Here is a 17822-nt window from a genome sequence, read left to right as displayed (position 1 = left end):
CCTCAGCTGCGGGCCCCACACCTGCCTGTAAGTGGGTCTGGCTGTAAGTTGCCCTGGGGGGCGGCGGGTCCTCTATCTGTGACAAGCTGGGCTGTTTGCAGCTGGTGCCTCAGGGGCACTCTGCCTTGCCTTAATAGTCTGCAAAAGGGCCACACTCATTCCTGAAAGGGCTGCAGGTTTTACCTCAGGCCTGTACCTCAGGCTGTGTGCACACTTGACCCTGAAAAAAAATTCAGAGTACCTGAGGTTGGCACAGAGGAGCAGTGCCCCTGCAGCATAGACGCTTGATGGCAGAGATACTCAGAAGGAAATTTCCTGGTCATCTAGTCCCACTTTCTACAAATTCCATTTCCACCAAATTCCAGTGGATGGAAAGTAGAATGCCACCCACAATTGAGAAGAAAAAAGAAAGAAGTAGAATATCAGAGTGAAATTTGTGTTTTAGTGATAGAGCTATTCATACCTAGTACACACAGCCCAAGATACAAAATGCCATCCAAACAGTTTGAGAGACCTGATGTTGGCCAAGCATACCCTGAGCGGAGCCACCCCTGCCAGCCATAAACAGGCTGTAGAAGTCTGTACGGGAGGTGCCCTGGGATGCGGCTGCAGGAGCATGGGGTCATAGGCCAGGTCTGCGTTCAAGCCCGCTGGGTGTCTTGGGAAACCATGCAACCAATGTTTCTCAGACCATATCCCAGGGATCCCCTTTTCTGAATCATGAGCTGAGGGAAGTCCTTGGAATACTCATCCCTAGACCTTCGGAGTCATAATTGGTGACTAGGGAGGGACCAGCAAAGGTATCTGCATTTCTAATAAGCTTCCTAGGTGATTTTTATGAACACTCAATGTTCCAGTCACTGATCTGAGCTTCAATTTCTTGATACAAGAGATAGAGAGGTAATATCACCAGGCTACTGAGAGGACCAAGAGGATAATTAATGTGCAGGTACTTTGCACACTGTAAAGGCACTCTACAGGCTTGAGGTACCACTGTGCCCCGACATCCTTCTCTAAATGGTGCTTCAGGACTGTGGGGGAGTGGGGTCTGTGCATTTCATGGGACCAGGAAAGTTAAATGGAAAATGAACCAAGGAGCATATGCTGTTTTCTTCTCTTCTCTCTCTCCCTCTTGCACCTTCTGTCCTACAGAGTTCTCTCCCTGATCTAATCTCAACGACAGCACCATGTCCGTCCATGGAAATGTGTTGAGAGTGGGCTCCCTGCCCAATGGTTGTTGATTGGTGGTGATACATAGTACTGCAGCCATCAAGTACCTTTCTCAAGCCCACTGTGACATTCAAGTTCCTTTAGCAGAAAATTCTCACAGCCCTGAACGCTAAGCTCTTGGTCCTGGTTGGACTATTGACCCTCTCTTACTGCGACAGTTACCATGTTCACCATTCACATAACATAGGTGAAGAGCTATACAGCGTATCTGGACTACTGCATTTGTACAGCTGCTGGTGCAAATAATGTAGCCCCGAAGGCTTAAATCAGAGAGGCACAGACTGAACTCGAGTTCCCTGGAGCTGGCAGAGGGGCTTTCCTGCTCAGCTGCTGTCTGGGCTGAACCTTGGAGGAAAACAGGCTGGCCTCTGAGCAGCACCCCCTCTCCCACCTTCCCTTCTCTTCTCTTGCTTTGCCCCTAAGTTCAGGTGCTGTTCTGCAAGGGAGGCTTTTTTGTGCTTAGCTCTTTGAGACAAATTGATACCTAGTGGTTATTTGTGAAAAGTAAACTCTCACTATTGAGCTAGGAGAGGGTGTTATTATCTCCAGGTCTCTGTGTCCAGCCTTAGTGGTTCTGTCCCGGGCTCAAGTGCAGTGGGGAGGTGCCCAGGCCTGGAGGGAGGGCCAGATGGAGCCCTAGGGATGGTTCCTAAAGAAAGGTCTGACCCCCCTTCTTCCCTTCCCATCTGTCCCCCGGGCCACACTGGCCGAGCTAAAGTAAAACAATGTTACTCCCCTTCCAGATAAACAAGGTTCTCCTTCTGCCTTTGAGTTGAAACCTAGTTTTTTTGTGTGTCCCTGGGAGTCTCTGTTGAAGCTAATGGCTCCAGCTGGGGGTGGGGTGGGGAAGGCTGCCGGGGTTAGGAGCAGGGAAGGTCGTCTCTTCCATTATTCCCAGGTATCAGTTAGAATCAAGTCAGAGTTGAGCGAGTTAGAAATGATGCAGAGTAAGAACCTGAGGACTGGTCTCGAGGGCGGGAATGGGGCTCTAGAGCCCTCGCAAGGAGAAAAGGCACGTACTGGAGAACAGGCTGCAGGCACAGCCAGCTGGAAGCTTGCCAGGAGACTGATGAACTCCCACAGAACAAGGACTGGGAAAGCCGGGTCTGCGCGGGCTCCAGACGGGCTGCAGCGAGGACGCCCGACTGACTGAGTGGCACTGTGTTCATTACTTTTTTTTGTTTTCTTTCCTGTTCCCAACTCTCTTTCCTGTCTTCTGCCTTCTTGCTACCCTGAACCCCATCTTTTCCCTTTTTCCTCGTCCTCCCTTCTGCTCACACTCACCCTCTCTCTGCCATCTTCTTCCCCCATCCCTCACGTGTGACCCCACCCCACCCCCGCCCCCAAGCTCTCTGGGGGATGTGAGCTGACAGTGGTCCTCCAGGACTTCAGCGCGAGCCACAGCAGTGAGCTGACCATCCAGGTGGGACAGACGGTGGAGCTGCTGGAGCGGCCGGGCGAGCGGCCGGGCTGGTGTCTGGTCCGCACCACGGAGCGGAGCCCCCCGCAGGAGGGCCTGGTTCCCAGCAGTGCCCTGTGCATCTCCCATTCCCGGAGCAGCGTGGAGATGGACTGCTTCTTCCCCTTGGTGAAAGGTAGGGGGCCTGGAGGGGATGGGCACGCACTCCAGGAGGCCACGGGGGCGCTGGGCACACTAACGGGGGAACACCGTGGGACCAACCTGCCTCATGGCCGCGTGCCGGCCCGTGGGATTCCTCTGGAACCTGCTTGTGAAAAGAGTGGGTTGGGGAACTTGAAGAGAAAGAGCCACCAAGCAGCCGTGTGACTTTGGAAAAGTCATTTCACCTTTCTGAGTCAGTTTCATCTTGAAAGTGAAGGTTTTGGGATGGCCTCTCGGGTCTCTTCCAGCTCTCCTCTGCACCACCCTGTGTTCAGAGAAGTCCCCTTCTACCTTCAGCCAAAGCCTAGACTCCTTGCCTCTCTGCTGGCCCGCTCTCTCCTCCAGAGCTGCCCTGGGCTCCCTGGCCCCCAAGCCCCCACCCATGTGCTCACGTGACACACTGACATGAGGCACAGAGCAAACCCCAGAGAAATAGCCTCATGGGCTTCGACCCTCCCGTCAGACACTCACGTGCCCTTGAGAGACAAACTATTCAAGCCTTGGCTCCTACTTATATAAACTCACCTTATTTGTTTATTTTATATAAGCCCTCTGCTTGCTTACTCACTTTTTTTCTCACACCAGGGAGATTGTACTACTTAGAACAGTGATTCACCAAGGTGGGGGTACCTCTGGAGTGTCAGTGTCGGCATCCTGGCAGCTTTTAGAGAAGCAAATCTGCAGAGCCCATTCCAGACCTGCTGGGTCAGAAATGCTGGGTGGGGCCCGGGGTCTGTGTCTTCAGCCCCCCAGGGCACTCCGGTACACACTCAGGCATGAGAACCACTAATTTCAGAAGTCAAGGCGGGCAGGGGCCTTGAAGTCACTATCCTTACCATGAGGCAACAGGCCCAGAGAGTCACACAAGGCTTTCTTTGTTCTGAGCTTATTTTTGTAACTGGTCAGGTAATCTGCATCAGGGGCACCTTCTATGAAGACCTGTGCTGGGCATTTATGGGATGGAAAGAGGGCAAGGACCTAGTTCTATTGGAAGGCAGGGACATGAGGGTCACCACGGAGACCTGCTGCAGGCTTCCTGGTGGGATACATTAAATGTTTGAAATATTCCTGTTTCTAGAATTCCATCTGTCCATCTCCAGAGCCCGACTTCCCCCCTTTTTTCCACCAGGTGGCGATAGCAGGCTGCATTTTTGTGCTGCTGACTCTACCCTGGGCTTCCTAGGTTTTTTCCGACAGGAGTAGAATGGGAACTAACCCCTGATCGTCCTTCCTGCGCACACTTGCCTGTGCATCTCCCATTACTTTTTTTTCTTGTTTTCTTTCCTGTCTAGCCCCTACCTGCTTCTCCCCCTTTACTCTAAGGGCTCGGGAGGTACTGCGTCGTCAGGAAGCAGTGTGGGATTTGTAGTTGTGCATGCAGCTGCTTTGAAGTAGCCACTACGGAAGAGGAGATCAGGGAAACTCAGGAATATGTTTCTGTTTGAAGTCTAACCAGGGGGCAACTGGGGTGCAAAGAGGTTAGAATTGTGAGGGTAGATGAGAGAATGTGTACAGAACACTCAGAACAGAGCCTGGCACATAATACATGTTAGTTGTCACAGTAAGTTATAGTTACTATATCATTTGTCAGATATTCAGCTAAATAACTGTAAACTCCCACAAATCCAGTCTAGAGACCGCATCTCCAGACACAACAGGTCATTTGCTGGGACAGGGCTAATTTGTCATAGGTCTCCAGGTGTGGGTCGTTCCAAACAGAGAGGACTTACCTTCAAGAGAAATCCTGAGACTTGACCTAGGCCTGAACACGGGTGAAATGTACCTCCCCTCCCTGCCCCCACACGGCTAGGGCCCCGGCGTGTCAGCGGGGCAGGAGCAGACCCAAGGCAGAGAAGGACAGCGGAGTGCTCTGTGACCCAGAGGCGGGAGTGGAGGCATTCAGGGTCTTGCCCAGTGGGTTTCAGCCCCAGGCAAGTTCACTAGGGATTCAATGTGACCAAAGAAATGAGTTCTTGGGGTGCCCCACGGTGGCAGGTCAGTCACTAGAATCCCAGCCACTCAGATCGAGTCGGCCTGCAGGAAGCCTGTCTCTGCCTCTGGGCGCTCCTTCCCCGCAGCCGTCTCAGTCTCTGTCCTCGGCACTGCCACCACTCCAGTCTCTGCTCTCCTGCAGCCTTGCATCTGTGCCACTGTGTTGCCCAGGGCACTGGGAAGAGCTCTTTATATAGAGTCAGTAACAACGTATTGCCCACATGTGTGTAGTGAGCTAGCCGACCAGGGCCAGGTGAGAATCCTGGCCACAGGAACCTTCCCTTTATCCACACAGGGTAAGACCTCCAGAGAGAGAGGGGTTAGTGGGAGTAACTGAAAATGGGAGCTAAGGAGAAGGGATAGGAAATAGAGACAAGAGACACAACAGGGAGGGAGGCTGTCACAGAACTTTCTAGCTCACTGCCAGCCAGCGTAGCTTCTTAAAGCCAGCACACATTTCCTTGGCTCTGTTTGTTTGCAGGTTGGTTCCTTCTCTCCAAGCATGAGCCAGTTAGTGGGCCTTCCAATGGCAACCTGTGAGTTCTCGCTGCCCTCTCACCTGTGGGGTACAGACTCTGCAGATCCCCAATTCCTGGCAGTCACCACTTAAGTCACTGTTCTCCATGGAGTGTCCCTTATAGCCCTAACAAAGCCTCCTTTGAAAGTATGCACACTCCTGCGTGCCCCAGCTTGGAACCACCACCCCCTCTTCCCAGGGACTGCCCCAGCACTGGCCTCTTAATAGAAGCTTATAAACTCTTCCTTCCATTCCAGCTGGCTGCCTGCTGGCCACCTGGCCTTTTCTTCTCTCAGCAGTAATTTGTCTCCAGCAGGTGCTTCACCTTATAAGTTGTGCACAACTGGATTGAGAATAAAATGTTTTTCTGGAGGGTGAGGAATATGTCAGGGTGGCCCCCTCCAGTGTCACTGGAGGTCAAAATCTGTCTCTTTTTCAAGTCTTAACCTTTCCAGAGAGCATCAGGTCAGTGCTGCTATAGGCTGGGAGGAGCAGGGCGGCATCTGTGTGATGTGTTCAGTGCCATGTGAGTGCTCAGGCCACACCTGTCACCCCAGAAATGGAAGCAGAAGAGCCTTGGAATGTTCACATCGAGGAGAGAACTTGGAGGACCACTAGACCAGGGCTCTCAACCCTGCATAGAATCCTGGAAGCTTTATGAAATAGCAACACCCAGGCCTCACCTAAAACAACTGAAATCAGAATCTCTGGAGAAGGGCCTGAGGGTCAGTGTCTTTTTAATTCTTCTTAGGTGAGTCCAGATACAGCCAGGGTTGGACACCACTGCACAAGCCCAGTTTCCTCTCTTAGGGGCACTCTTAGGCACAGGATAGCAGGCTGATCGAAGCCACAGGGATTGCTGGTGGCAGAACTGGAGCAGAACCAGCTCCTCACCCAGGGCTCTGAGCCACATACTCTCCCTGATGGGCTGATGGGCAGCTCGAGGGCCCCTTCCCAGTCTTTCTCTCTTGCACCTTCTTAGGAGACAGCAGTTGGTTTTTCCTCCTGATATGTACATGGAGCCCCTGATGGTGGCGCTATGTGATGGGGGGGCTGCCTACCCACTTACCATGCTGCACCCCTGACATCATAGAGCTTCTAGCTGGGGTTGTGCCCCGTGGGACCCGTCATTCTTCTTCCCCATCTCCTCTCACTTCCTCAGCAAGAAGCAGTGGAGGGCAGTGCCTCCCAAGGGACCAAGACTTAGTAGCATTGGTTTTCAACTCTGGGTGCATCTTAGAACCAACAAGGGCATGGACATCAGTAGTTTTAAGCTCCTAGGTGATTCTGATGTCCCATGAGGGTTGAGAGTGACTGCTTTATGGGTCTGGCGTCCTGCTCACGTCAGCCTCAGAAGATACTTAAAGATGCATTGGAATGGGTTAATATGCAGGTTATAAATAATGCCTACAACTCAACAACTAAAAAACAATTTGATTTAAAAATTGACAAAGGACTTAAATAGACATTTCTCCAGTGAAAATATACAAATGGTCAATAAGCACACAAAAAGATGGGCACTATCACTAATCATTAGGGAACTACAAATCAACATAAGGGTTCCCTCAAAAAATTAAACATACAATTACCATATGATCTAGCAATCCTTTTGGGTATATGCCCAAAAGAATGGAAAGCAGGTAGTCAAAGAATTATTTGTACACCCCTGTTCACAGCAGCATTATTCACAACAGCCAAAAGGTGGAAGCAATCAAGCGCACATCAACAGATGAATGGATAAACAAAATGTAGTATGTACACACGATGGAATATTATTCAGCCTTTAAGAGGAAGGACATTCTGACACCTGCTACAATATGGATGAACCCTGAGGCCATTATGCTAAGTGAAGTAAGACAGTCACAAAAGAACAAATACTGCGCAATTCCTCTTACCTGAGGTAATCAGGGTAATCGAATTCACAGAGACAGAAAGTGGAATGGTGGTGCCCAGGGGCTGGGGAGGAGGCAGGAATGGGGAGTTAGTGTTTAATGGGTACAGAGTTTCAGTTTTACAACTTTTACATGAAAAGTCCTGAAGATGGTTGATGGTGATGATTGCACAACAACGTGATTGTACCTGATGCCACTGGACCATATGCTTAAAAATAGTGCAAATGGAGAGAAGACAAAAGCATTGGTCCTGCACATTTCTGCTCCAGCTCCAAAATTCAGCCTAGGTTCTTCTCCACCCAGCTATCTAGGACACATGTGTTCCTTTTCTTTTCCTACAGTTTCTTTCCTGGCTCCAGCTGAGTGCTTGGAGCAGCTATAAGGAAACACCTCTTTGCTTAGCTGAACCCAGCCCAAGGCAGGTGAGCCCTGCCAGCAGATGTTCTGGAGCAGAGGGGCAGTGGCCCTTGGTGGCCCTGGCTTGTTTACAGGGAGTCCTCTCTCCCATGAGGTCTCCTGATGCTTTCTGCTGTCACCACCCAGCGGGCCTCAGGAGCAGCTTGCCCAGGCAGTGGGAGGTGCAAAGTATGGACAGAACAGTGGAGAGGACTTGAGCTCTGGGGGTATATACTACCAACAGCCTGCAGATGCTAACCAAGTCTATGATACTATGACATATATCAAGTTTGTAATCGACTCATAAAAATACCTGACATTTAATGCACCTCACTATAGGCCAGGTTCTGGGTTAATGCTTTAACTCTAATAACAATATTTTTTCATTTTATAGATAAGGAAACTGAGTCTTAGAAAGATTAGGTAACTTTCCCAAAGTCACATAGCTTCCAAGTGGTGGGTGGCCCTAGATTTGAACCCAGGTCTGTCCATTTCCCAAGGTCTCACTCTTTGTCACTATGCTCTCCGACCTCCCAAGTCTGAAGGCATTTGAGCTGCATACTTCAGTTTTCTTGTCCTTCCATATAATGAAGCTCCCCTGTATTTAACCAGTCTAGCTAGATGAAGATTTGCAGAGCATGAACCCTGTTACAGACAGCCGTACACATGCTCTTGCATTCTCCCGCTCACCTCTGTGCAAGCACCATGGCCTCATGTGCTCCCTCCTCTGGGGCAGAAAATCACAGATTTTGTCTGGGAGTCCTCCGTCCACCAGAATGGTCCTGGTGTCCTCAGTTGGAACAGAACCACACTGAGCAGCACTCAGGATAGCAGGCTGAACTGGGTCCGGTTCTGACAGAGGCCAGCCAACCCTGGAGCTGGTCCAGCCTGTCCAACACATCTTCTGCAGGATGGGGACTCCCTGTGTTTTCTGCTGCTGGGAACCAAAGTGCGTCTTTCCTACGCCCCCTGCTATCAAATCCAGAGATTTAATGCCTCCCCTGCCTCCCAACTCTGGAGAGCCCACCAAGAGTCTTTTTAGATTTCAGGATAATTCTATACTAGGAGCAACTACTCTCAGGTCTTTAGTTTACTCCATGATGTCTAACACAGGCATTGCCAAAGGACATTGAAAAAATAATTGAAGAATGAATATTCCCCAAACATCTCCTTTCGGGTATGACATAACATGTTACAAGTACCTTGCTGACATATACTCCTACTCCATTTTTATAGCAGCTTATCTGCAATTGACTAGCTGTGAGGGAGCCACTTTGAAATTCAGAACTCATTTCCTCATAGAACAAAATTAAACATAGGAATGTGATGAATGAGGATGGGAATAGCTTTCCACACTAGCCCACAAAATTGTATTTAAGAATACCATAGCTGAATATAGTATGTTTGCAATGCAAAATAGTGGTGAGATTGTTTTTAAAAATCACACTATTCTTGGATTAGAATTACTGAAACCAAAAAATAATGCATTTGAGTGAGAAACGTAGTTATCTTAAATACTGATACTTCTTGCAGAAAGGTATGTTTAAAATAAGACGGAGATGGATTGCTAGAAATTATAAAAGGAGCCCCTGATCATTCTTCAGGATTATGAAAAGTTAGAATTAAAACATTCTCTGTTTATAACTGAATAAAAATGGTCCTTGATTAGATTTCATTTCACCTCAGAACATTGGCTTTTATTGGCTCTTGGAATCTTAGAATTGAAAAGCACCTTAAAGGTCACTGGTTGACTCTCTCCCCTAACATAGGGACCCCTTTCTAAAATGTCTCTAACAGAAGGTCAGTCAGTCAAGCTTTACTTGAGCACTCCTAGGGGCTGGGAGCTCATCACTTCTAGAGAGAGCCTGCTGCACTTCAGTATAGTTCTATGGTTAGAAAATGCTGCTTACTTAGTGCTGAAATCCACATACTTCCTGACCGTCCCTCCTCCTGTTCTCCCCTCCCTAGCCTGCCACTTGAAACCCACCGATCCTGATTCTCATTCTTTATCTCCTTCCAATCTTCATCTCGAACATAATAATATGATTTGCATGTAAAATGTTACACCCTTCTTTCCTAAGGTACAATTTAATAAGAGCCTAGAAATTTCTCCATACATCTTTTATTAAATCCTTGGAAGAGAACAAAACATTTTGGATTAAATTCAACAATCCTAACTTGTTTAAAGAGATTGTATGTTTGGCTTTAAAGTCCTCTTCACCATCCTTGGGTGTAGGAACCTCCAGCTATTGTATTTACCCCGTACTTACCTGGTCGCGCACTCACAGACCCCTGATCTAATCTCTGTTGGCACAGGACTTAGCAGTGACTGCCTCCCATTCTGAGGCTCTCTACAACCTTTTTTCCTCCTTATTCTCTATTAGTCATTCATATTGTTGCTTGTTCTAAAATAACATTTTTATTACCTTTTACCCATATCTTCCTAAATTACTTCCAGAGTCCCTTCCAGTTCTAAAAATGTCTACTTTTTTCACTCCACGTCAAGTAATATCCTTGGTAACCTGAAGTGATTAATGTAAGTATCCTATGTTTAATTCATCCAGGTATAGCATACATATCTTCATTTTGAGGTCCAAATTATTAGGTTGGACCACATGAAATTGCTGTTTCTATAGTCAGTCAAAAATGGTTAAATATCAGCAATTTCAAATGGTTCATCCTAAGATGTCACAATTTGCCTTTTTCCTGAGAAAGATACTTGCAGATCTTTGAGAAAACAGACAAGGGTTTGGTTCTCAGGGCAAATGGGCCTGGGAGAGGACAGGGTATGGAATGAGTAGAAAGTCATTTAATCTTAGTTTCCAGGTCTATGTAAAAGCAAGCTGATAGAAATGCCTATCTCACAGTGTTGCTGGGAGGTTCAAAGGTGGCAACGTTTCATAAAAGTGACTTTTAAACTGTAAAGTTGGTCATTTTGCTGTGTATATAGGCTAATTGTTTAGAATAAAATTGACCTGGCTACCGTGAGGCTGTACGGTGGTAGGTAGCAGGCCATGAGATGTGGTGATGAGAGACGTGGGGTCAGTCAGAGCCCTGCTCTGAGCCTGAAGTACTCCGGTCTAACGTCCGGCTCACGCCATGGGCATGAGCTGACCTGCGCGATGGAGGCTGTGCGAGGCCTTGAGTGTTGGGGTTGGTATGAGTGTCATTCTTCAATTCAGAGAAGAGAAGGGCAAAGGGGAGTTTTGTGAAAATTGCCTTTATTTCATTTTTAACTGAATTTCTTCCACTTACCTGTCTATGTTAGGATGAGCCAGAAATGGCTCAATAGTTATTGACCAGCAGCCAGGAGCCTCCTCAGGATACAACTGCAGGAAGCGGGAGGTGGAAATGCCATCCAGGCCACACTCTCCTGCTCCCTTTTTTTAAAGAATAAAGGAACAGCAAGGATAGTTAGAAAGTGTGGCCCAGGCCTACTTTGTTCTGAGCAAGACATCCTGCCTGCGGCTGACTACCTTCCATCGGATACCATTCAGGACATTAAAGGGCCTGGAACTGAAGCCTCAAACAGGAACTATCAGGCCTGGCCACATCCCCCTCTAAACACACCCTCAGTGGGGCGCTGCCCCCAAGTAGGGCCAGAGCAGGGGGAAGGCACTCACTGTCAAGGGGAAGACCCGATCTCTCCGAGGCCCTCTGCAGAGATCCTGTTTTACAGCCAGGGCGCTGTGACTCAGCTTATGCCAAAGGCTCGTTTAAGCAGCATGTCCCCCCGTCCCCCCTCTGACTCGGTTCCCTCCACGGGGGCATCTGTCTCTCTCCACTCCCTCAGCTCATCTCCTGGGTCTGGCTCTTCATCCAGCTCCTACTGCCTCCGATGCCTTGCTCTTTTCTGCCTCAGAACTATCCTTTTCTGAAAATCCTACTGATCCTTTTTCCCAGTCATCCTGCCCACTGCTCCCTCCGTCCTCCCTCTGGACCCCTTGGTCTGTGGACATTGCCTCCCATCTTCCAGGTGCTCTGTCATTTCCTTTGGATCCTGCTTAGGAGTTGCTGCTCAGACTTCAGTCACTGGATCCTCCAGGTACCTGGTCCAAACAGGTACAAAAACCAACTGCATCCCCTAAGTCAGATGCCCAGGGCTAAAAGGGAAAAGAAGAGCGAGGCAGGCCCTCCAGCAGCAGCATGTTTTCATGCCTCCTGGTGTTGCTGTGAACCTGTGAGATCCATGTGGAAATGGCCCCTTAGCATCCAGAGGGGAGGGGCTTGGACAGTATCCTTGTTCCTCGGAGCCTCCTGAGCCAGAAGACAGAGCACAGAGCTAATTCCGCCCCAGAGAGGAATGGCTGGCCCCGGTTGTGCTTTCAGAGAGGCTGAGGATGATGGAGAAGAGGTCGCCCCAGCAGACAGAACATTCCCCAGAGAGAAAACATGCGATTTCCTCTCTTGCTAGCCCAGCAAAGCTGAAACCACTTTCCCCGAAGAACAGAAGGGACAGCCAACCAAGCAGGGAGTGTGGCCTGGGAAGCAGAGACGGAGCGGAGCAGGGGTGGTCTGGCTGCTGGGGATGTGCCCACCCTGCCTGCTCAGGGAAGGCCAGAGGTGAGAAGACCTTAAAGGCTGCCAGGAGCAGCCCTGCAGGCCATGGCTCAAGGAGCTTTTAGCAGCAGCATCCTGACGTGGTGTGGCAGGACGGAGTGCTCGGGACCCTCTTCCCGCCGCCTCAGTGCCTTCCCATGCATTGCCTGCACCTTGAGAGTAGCTCCCCCTCCTTCAGGGCTGAGTAGGACTGAAGCTGCAGCCTGAACCCAAACCCTGCCACAGGGGTGAGTCTTTCAGTTCACCACTTGCCGTGTTCAATACCAGCTCCCTGGCCTCTGTGAGCAGAGAGCCGTCCACTCCTCGCCCAGCTCACCCCTTTCCTTGTCCTTGCCTTTGGGATCGCATTGCACTGTCTAGTTTGTCCCCCTTTGTGCAGTAGCCCCAGCCAGGAGCCCTGATTCCGATATCATGCCCTTGCCCCTTACTACCCACGAGGCCTGTAGGCCACAGGAGTCCTGCCTTAGTGTTCAGGGGGGCAAATAGATGTTTACCATTGCTGACTCTCAGCTGCAGGGAGGAGGTGTGGGCTGAGACCCCCCTCAGCTCAAACATCCTTGGGACTCCTGTCGTACTTTGAGTAAGAACTAGTCCTTTCTGTGCTGCAAGGAGGCTCCTGCCCTGGAACCTGTTCTTTGACTTCATGCCTTATGTCTTGGTTTCTTTTTGCTGCTGTAACAAATTGCCACAAACTTAGTGGCTTCAAACAACACAGATGTATTCACTTACACTGTTGGAGGTCAGAAGTCCACCACAGGTGTCACTGGGCCCAAATCCAGGCCTCAGCAGGGCTGTGTCCCTTCAACAGGTTCCAGGGAAGGAGCTGTGTCTTCACCCTTTCCAGCTTCTGGGGCTGCCTGCATCCCTTGGCCCATGGTCCCTTTCTGTCTCAAACCAGCAGCATAGCCCTCTCTTGACGCTTCTCCCACAGTCCCTGCCCACTCTGACTGCAGCAGGCCCGGCACTCGGCTTTTCAGGTCGTTGTGGGGCTGTACTGAGCTCCTGGTGTGATCCAGGATAGCCTCCCACCTCAAGATCCTTCACTTAATCACAGCTACAAAGCCCCTTTTGCTGTGTAATGTAACATATGTACAGTGTCCAGAGATTCGGATGTGGATGTCTTGGTGGGGCTGTATCCATTCCACCACATCCTACCGTCCTCCTGAGCAGCCTCCTGACAGCTGTTCCCTGGTCATGCCATGTGCACCCCTGCCCTGTTGTTCCCTCTGCCTGGGACACACTGGATACGCAAGATTTTCAGATACCTGGAAGCTTGCTGCCGTGTTTCCTTCACGTCTCTGCTCAAATGTCACCTGATTCCAGAGGCCCTTCTCAGTTCCCACCCTCTCCCATCCCACTGTTCCCCCTTCCCTTGTTTTACTTCTCCTTGTTGCATTTATGACCACCTGACATACATGTTCATGTTTATTGTCTGTTTCTCCCACTGCCCCACCCCCTCAATTCCCCTGCAGGTGAGGGGGGTTTGTCTGTGTTATTCTTAGTCTGTCCCCAGCATCTAGAACAGTGGTTGGCATATAAGTTCTCAGTAAATATTCATAGAAAGGGAGGGAGGGAGGGGAAAGAGAAAGAAAGAGGGAGGGAGAATAGAGGAGAGAGGACGGACGTGCATCAGGGACCCCTGGGGAGGTCATGTGTGAAGGACCAGGCTCAGTGTCTCCATCCTTAAGACCTGTTGAGGAAACTGGCTTAAGCTTTGGCAGGAGACTGAAGATGGGAATAGGGAATAATGTCTGATGCTAGGAGTTCTGACTGAGGAAATCTTTGAAATTCTGTTTCCTGGGAAGTCTTCTCTGGGGACACATGGGCTAGGCACCTCTTACTTATTTGGAGTGGTTGCAAAGTCAGAAATGTAAGGATGAGCACTGTCTTCCACATCCCTCCTGCTACTGAAGCCTTCAGTAAACTGACCGGAGGTACATCAAGGCAAAATCCACTTTGCATTTAACGCATCAGCAAGCTCTTCGTTGCACCCTGCACATCTTTGCGCTGCTGAACTGCCTCTCCACCCACGAGAGGGAAGGTGGCATTGAGAGTCAGAACTAAAATGCCATCCCTTGTAGTGGACACTCAGCAATGGTAAGCTTTCCTCAATTGGAACTCAATCAGAGTGATAGACTGGCATTTCTTACTGCCCTACTTTGGGAAACTTTGACCTACTTAAAAGTAAAAATTTCTGGAAGTAGATAAAACCTGGAGTAGTTTGTTTTTAGCAACTCCAGCTGCAGTCATCTTTCACTTTGATAAATAGCTTGTCTCCTGAGGCCAGGTGGCTGCTCCTGACTGCCCACTGCTCTGTGCCCTCTCTGTCCCCACAAGACAGACACACTGGCTATTCTGGGGAGACTGAGACCCACTGTGGAATCCCACGGTCTTCATCAGTATTGCTTAGACCACCCCGTACCTGGGGCTGGGTTCAAATCAGAGGGTGATCACTGATCCTTGCTTCCTGAAAACAAAGGAGGGTGATGAGATGAGCTGGAGCTCAACTTTCATGAGGACAAATGAATCAGCAAGGAAGAGGCAGACAGGTGTCAGGAGGACAAGCTCAGAGGAACCCATTTACCCACACAGGATGAGCTCAGGGATGGGTTGGTCACTGGAGAGCAGGAGCCATCACCAGGTAGATGGTGGTACCCACAGGGCCAGCAGTGGTGTAGTGGTTAGACCACTAGAGATAATTAGGAGAAGAGATTACTATACATAATGCTGGCAATCATGCTTTTCTGTAGACATTACTATTAAAATGGCACATATTACCTGGGAATAGTTGCCCATACGGACATTATATAGTTTTGAAAGATGTATTTGAAGTTCAGATTCAATATGGAAGCAGTGTACACATTGCACCTCCTTTCTCTAATGCTAAGTGTTTCTGGTCACTGATGATTATTATCCCAGTTCCTCTTTTCCACATAAAGACAAAATATCTACCTATGTCTAGACCTGGTCTCTCTCCAGTTTCCTTTATCTGCCATAAAAATCTCAAACAACTGCTTCTTAAACTCACCCAGTTCTTTGTCTTTGCCTGGGGAACATGTCATATTCAATTTATATGTCTCATATAAATTCCCCATGTAAATTCACATAAATAGGTCAGCTTAGTGACTTAGAGATAGCAGATGTTCAAAAACTATTTGTTGAGTAAATGATTCAGACTTGGCAAGAATCTTAGTGTTTAGGCCATAGTCATACATGGAAGCCAGGACGGGGTAATTTGGGAAAAGTTATGAACCACCCTGGCATCTGTAATCAGGCAGTTCCCAGGTCTGAAATCACAGAGGGAAAATGAGGACTGAGGAACACGCAGCTGGCCACAGTAGGCACCAGCAGGCCGTGGGAGAGTGAGTCAAGGGACCGGGTGTCAGAGTTTGAGAGTGTGAAAACATGTGAGTCCAAATGCTTCCTAAACTCTGTATCAACCCGCTGGAAGTAATCCCAGGGTGTAGGTGGCCTTGAGCCTGCAGGTTCTTAGTCCTGACTTAACATGGATGTCACCTACAGAGCCTTTAGGAAACTATAGATATGAATGTGGATGAGAATCTGGGAATGGGTGCTAGAAGTAAGACTTACTGCTGGAGGATAAGGTACATACAGGACTGGCTGGGGCGAGATGAGGAAAGCAGGCAGTCTCCACATTCACCAGGAGCCATGCCTACAGCCTTCACTGAGCCTATTCAGGCATGTTCTCACTGGGGCGTGCACTGCACTTGTAAGAAGGTTCTCAGGGATCATAGGCTGAGGTGGGGTGTAGTTGCTATTCCTTATGTCTCGGGGCTGAGCAGTCACTAAGAAATGTGGGAATGTGTTATGCTTTTGATAAACTCTGTTCTTGTAAGAGTGTAAAGAAAGTAAGCCTAAAGGAAAGAATTGGGCATGTATCTGTCAGATGCCTGAGGTAATGGCCCAGTGTTACTGAAACCCATGGCTAACTTGTGGGGAGAGTGCAGTCCCATTAGTTCCCAGTATGAGACCCAGCATGGTGGTATGCCTGGCCTAGTATGTCTGCAGGCTGAGGTCAGCAGGAATTCTTTGGGGTCCACTGTTGTGGGAAATGGAGATGAGACATAAAATGGACACATATGTAGGTAGAAAGCCTTATTCATGCAAAATGGACTAACTGGAGGCATCATTGAAGACAAACTGTCAAAAATAAGAATGAGACTCGGCCATCTGTTTGGAAATTAATAAGACTCAAAGTTATTGCTCTAGTTCAGGGTTCTTAGCCTGAACTTTAGAGGTGGATGGGTAGGTGCTTGACAGCCCTGAAATTACAGACATTCAACTGTCTTAAGCAAAAAGGAGGTTGTCAGCTCAGAGTCCAGTGATCAAAAATGCTCTGGGAAAAAGTGTATCTAGTTATTCAGATAACATCAAACCTCTCCCCCAGACCTCTCTCTCTCCCTCTCTCATTTCTCTCTCCGTCTCTATCTTTATTTCCATCCCCATCTCTCTCATCTGTTTCTCCATGTTGGCGTCTCTATTCTCAGGCAAGTTTGTCCTGTGTGGTTGTGGAAAGATGGCCTCCATTGGCTTTCAGCTAACATTCTGCCAACTTAGAAATCCTGTGGGAGGAGACTGCTGCTTTCCCAGTAGTTCTGCTGAGTCTCACGGTTTATGCTCATTGCCGAACTGGGTCATGTGCTGAATCTGAACCAATCCCTGGGACTGGCCAAGCCCAGGCACTTGGATCGGAGGGTGGACAGGGAAGGATGTCAGCTACACCCAAAAATATGGTCTGAGAATGGAGGAAGGCTGGTTTCTCAAAGAAAAATCAAGCTGCTATTACAAAGATTGCAAACACATGGAGGAACACCTCCTCCATGCTGGTGGTTCTCAAAGTATAGTCCCTACACCATCACCACCATCAGCGTCACCTGAGAACCTGTAGAAATGTGAACCCTCAGGCCCCACCCCAGACCTACTGGGTCAGAGACTCAGGGAGTGGGGCCCAGTAATCTGTGTTCCAATTCATCCTCCAGGTTGATTTTGATGCACACTCAATTTTGAGTACCACCACACTACACTAGTGATTCTCAACTATGTTGCATATTACAAACTCCTGGGAAACTTTAAAAAATACAAATGGCCAGCTACATTCAAAGTGAATTAGTATGAATCTTAAGAGGTAAGGAGGAAAACCCGGATACCAATGGTTCTTAAACTTGGTTCCACCCTGGAATCACCAGGAGAGCCTTAAAAAAAAAAAAGGTACTAATAGCTAGAATTTTTAAAAGCTTCCCTGATGATTTTAATAAACACCACTGTTTAAAATCCATTGCCCTACTCTCTCTAAATTGTCCTCCAGACAATTACCTTAAAACATCTGTATTCAGGCATTTCTTTCTTAAATCCCTCAACTCAAGACTTCTTCAGATAGCTGTGGTTGATTCCTTTTTCCTTCATATTCATGGTGGGACTGTCCTAGTAGCTAGCTTCACAAGGGCTGGGATTGTTTTTGTTCACCGTGTAGACACAGTGCCTAGAACAGAGCCTGGCACACAGTAAGTCCTCAGTAAGTGAAATTAACAAATAGGTCTGTAGTCACTCAGTATCCCAGTGGTGTTCAAGACTTTCCTGTTGCATTGTAAGTATT

General features: G+C 48.7%; 1 protein-coding gene across 14 annotated transcripts in view; it reads left to right on the top strand.

Moving 5' to 3' along the window:
- Positions 1-17822, top strand: part of KALRN (kalirin RhoGEF kinase) — a 654582-nt gene that overhangs the window by 510589 nt on the left and 126171 nt on the right. For all 14 annotated transcript variants that reach the window (XM_073231508.1, XM_073231507.1, XM_073231506.1 and 11 more), the window contains exon 34: positions 2579-2825. In XM_073231508.1, the coding sequence (XP_073087609.1) occupies positions 2579-2825 (247 nt within the window). The remainder of the gene's footprint in view (positions 1-2578; positions 2826-17822) is intronic.

The sequence above is a fragment of the Manis javanica genome, chromosome 3 (assembly GCF_040802235.1).
Source record: "Manis javanica isolate MJ-LG chromosome 3, MJ_LKY, whole genome shotgun sequence".
Lineage (NCBI taxonomy): Eukaryota > Metazoa > Chordata > Mammalia > Pholidota > Manidae > Manis > Manis javanica.
Note: the sequence above shows the minus strand (reverse complement) of the source record. Positions and strands in the feature narration are given on the sequence as shown.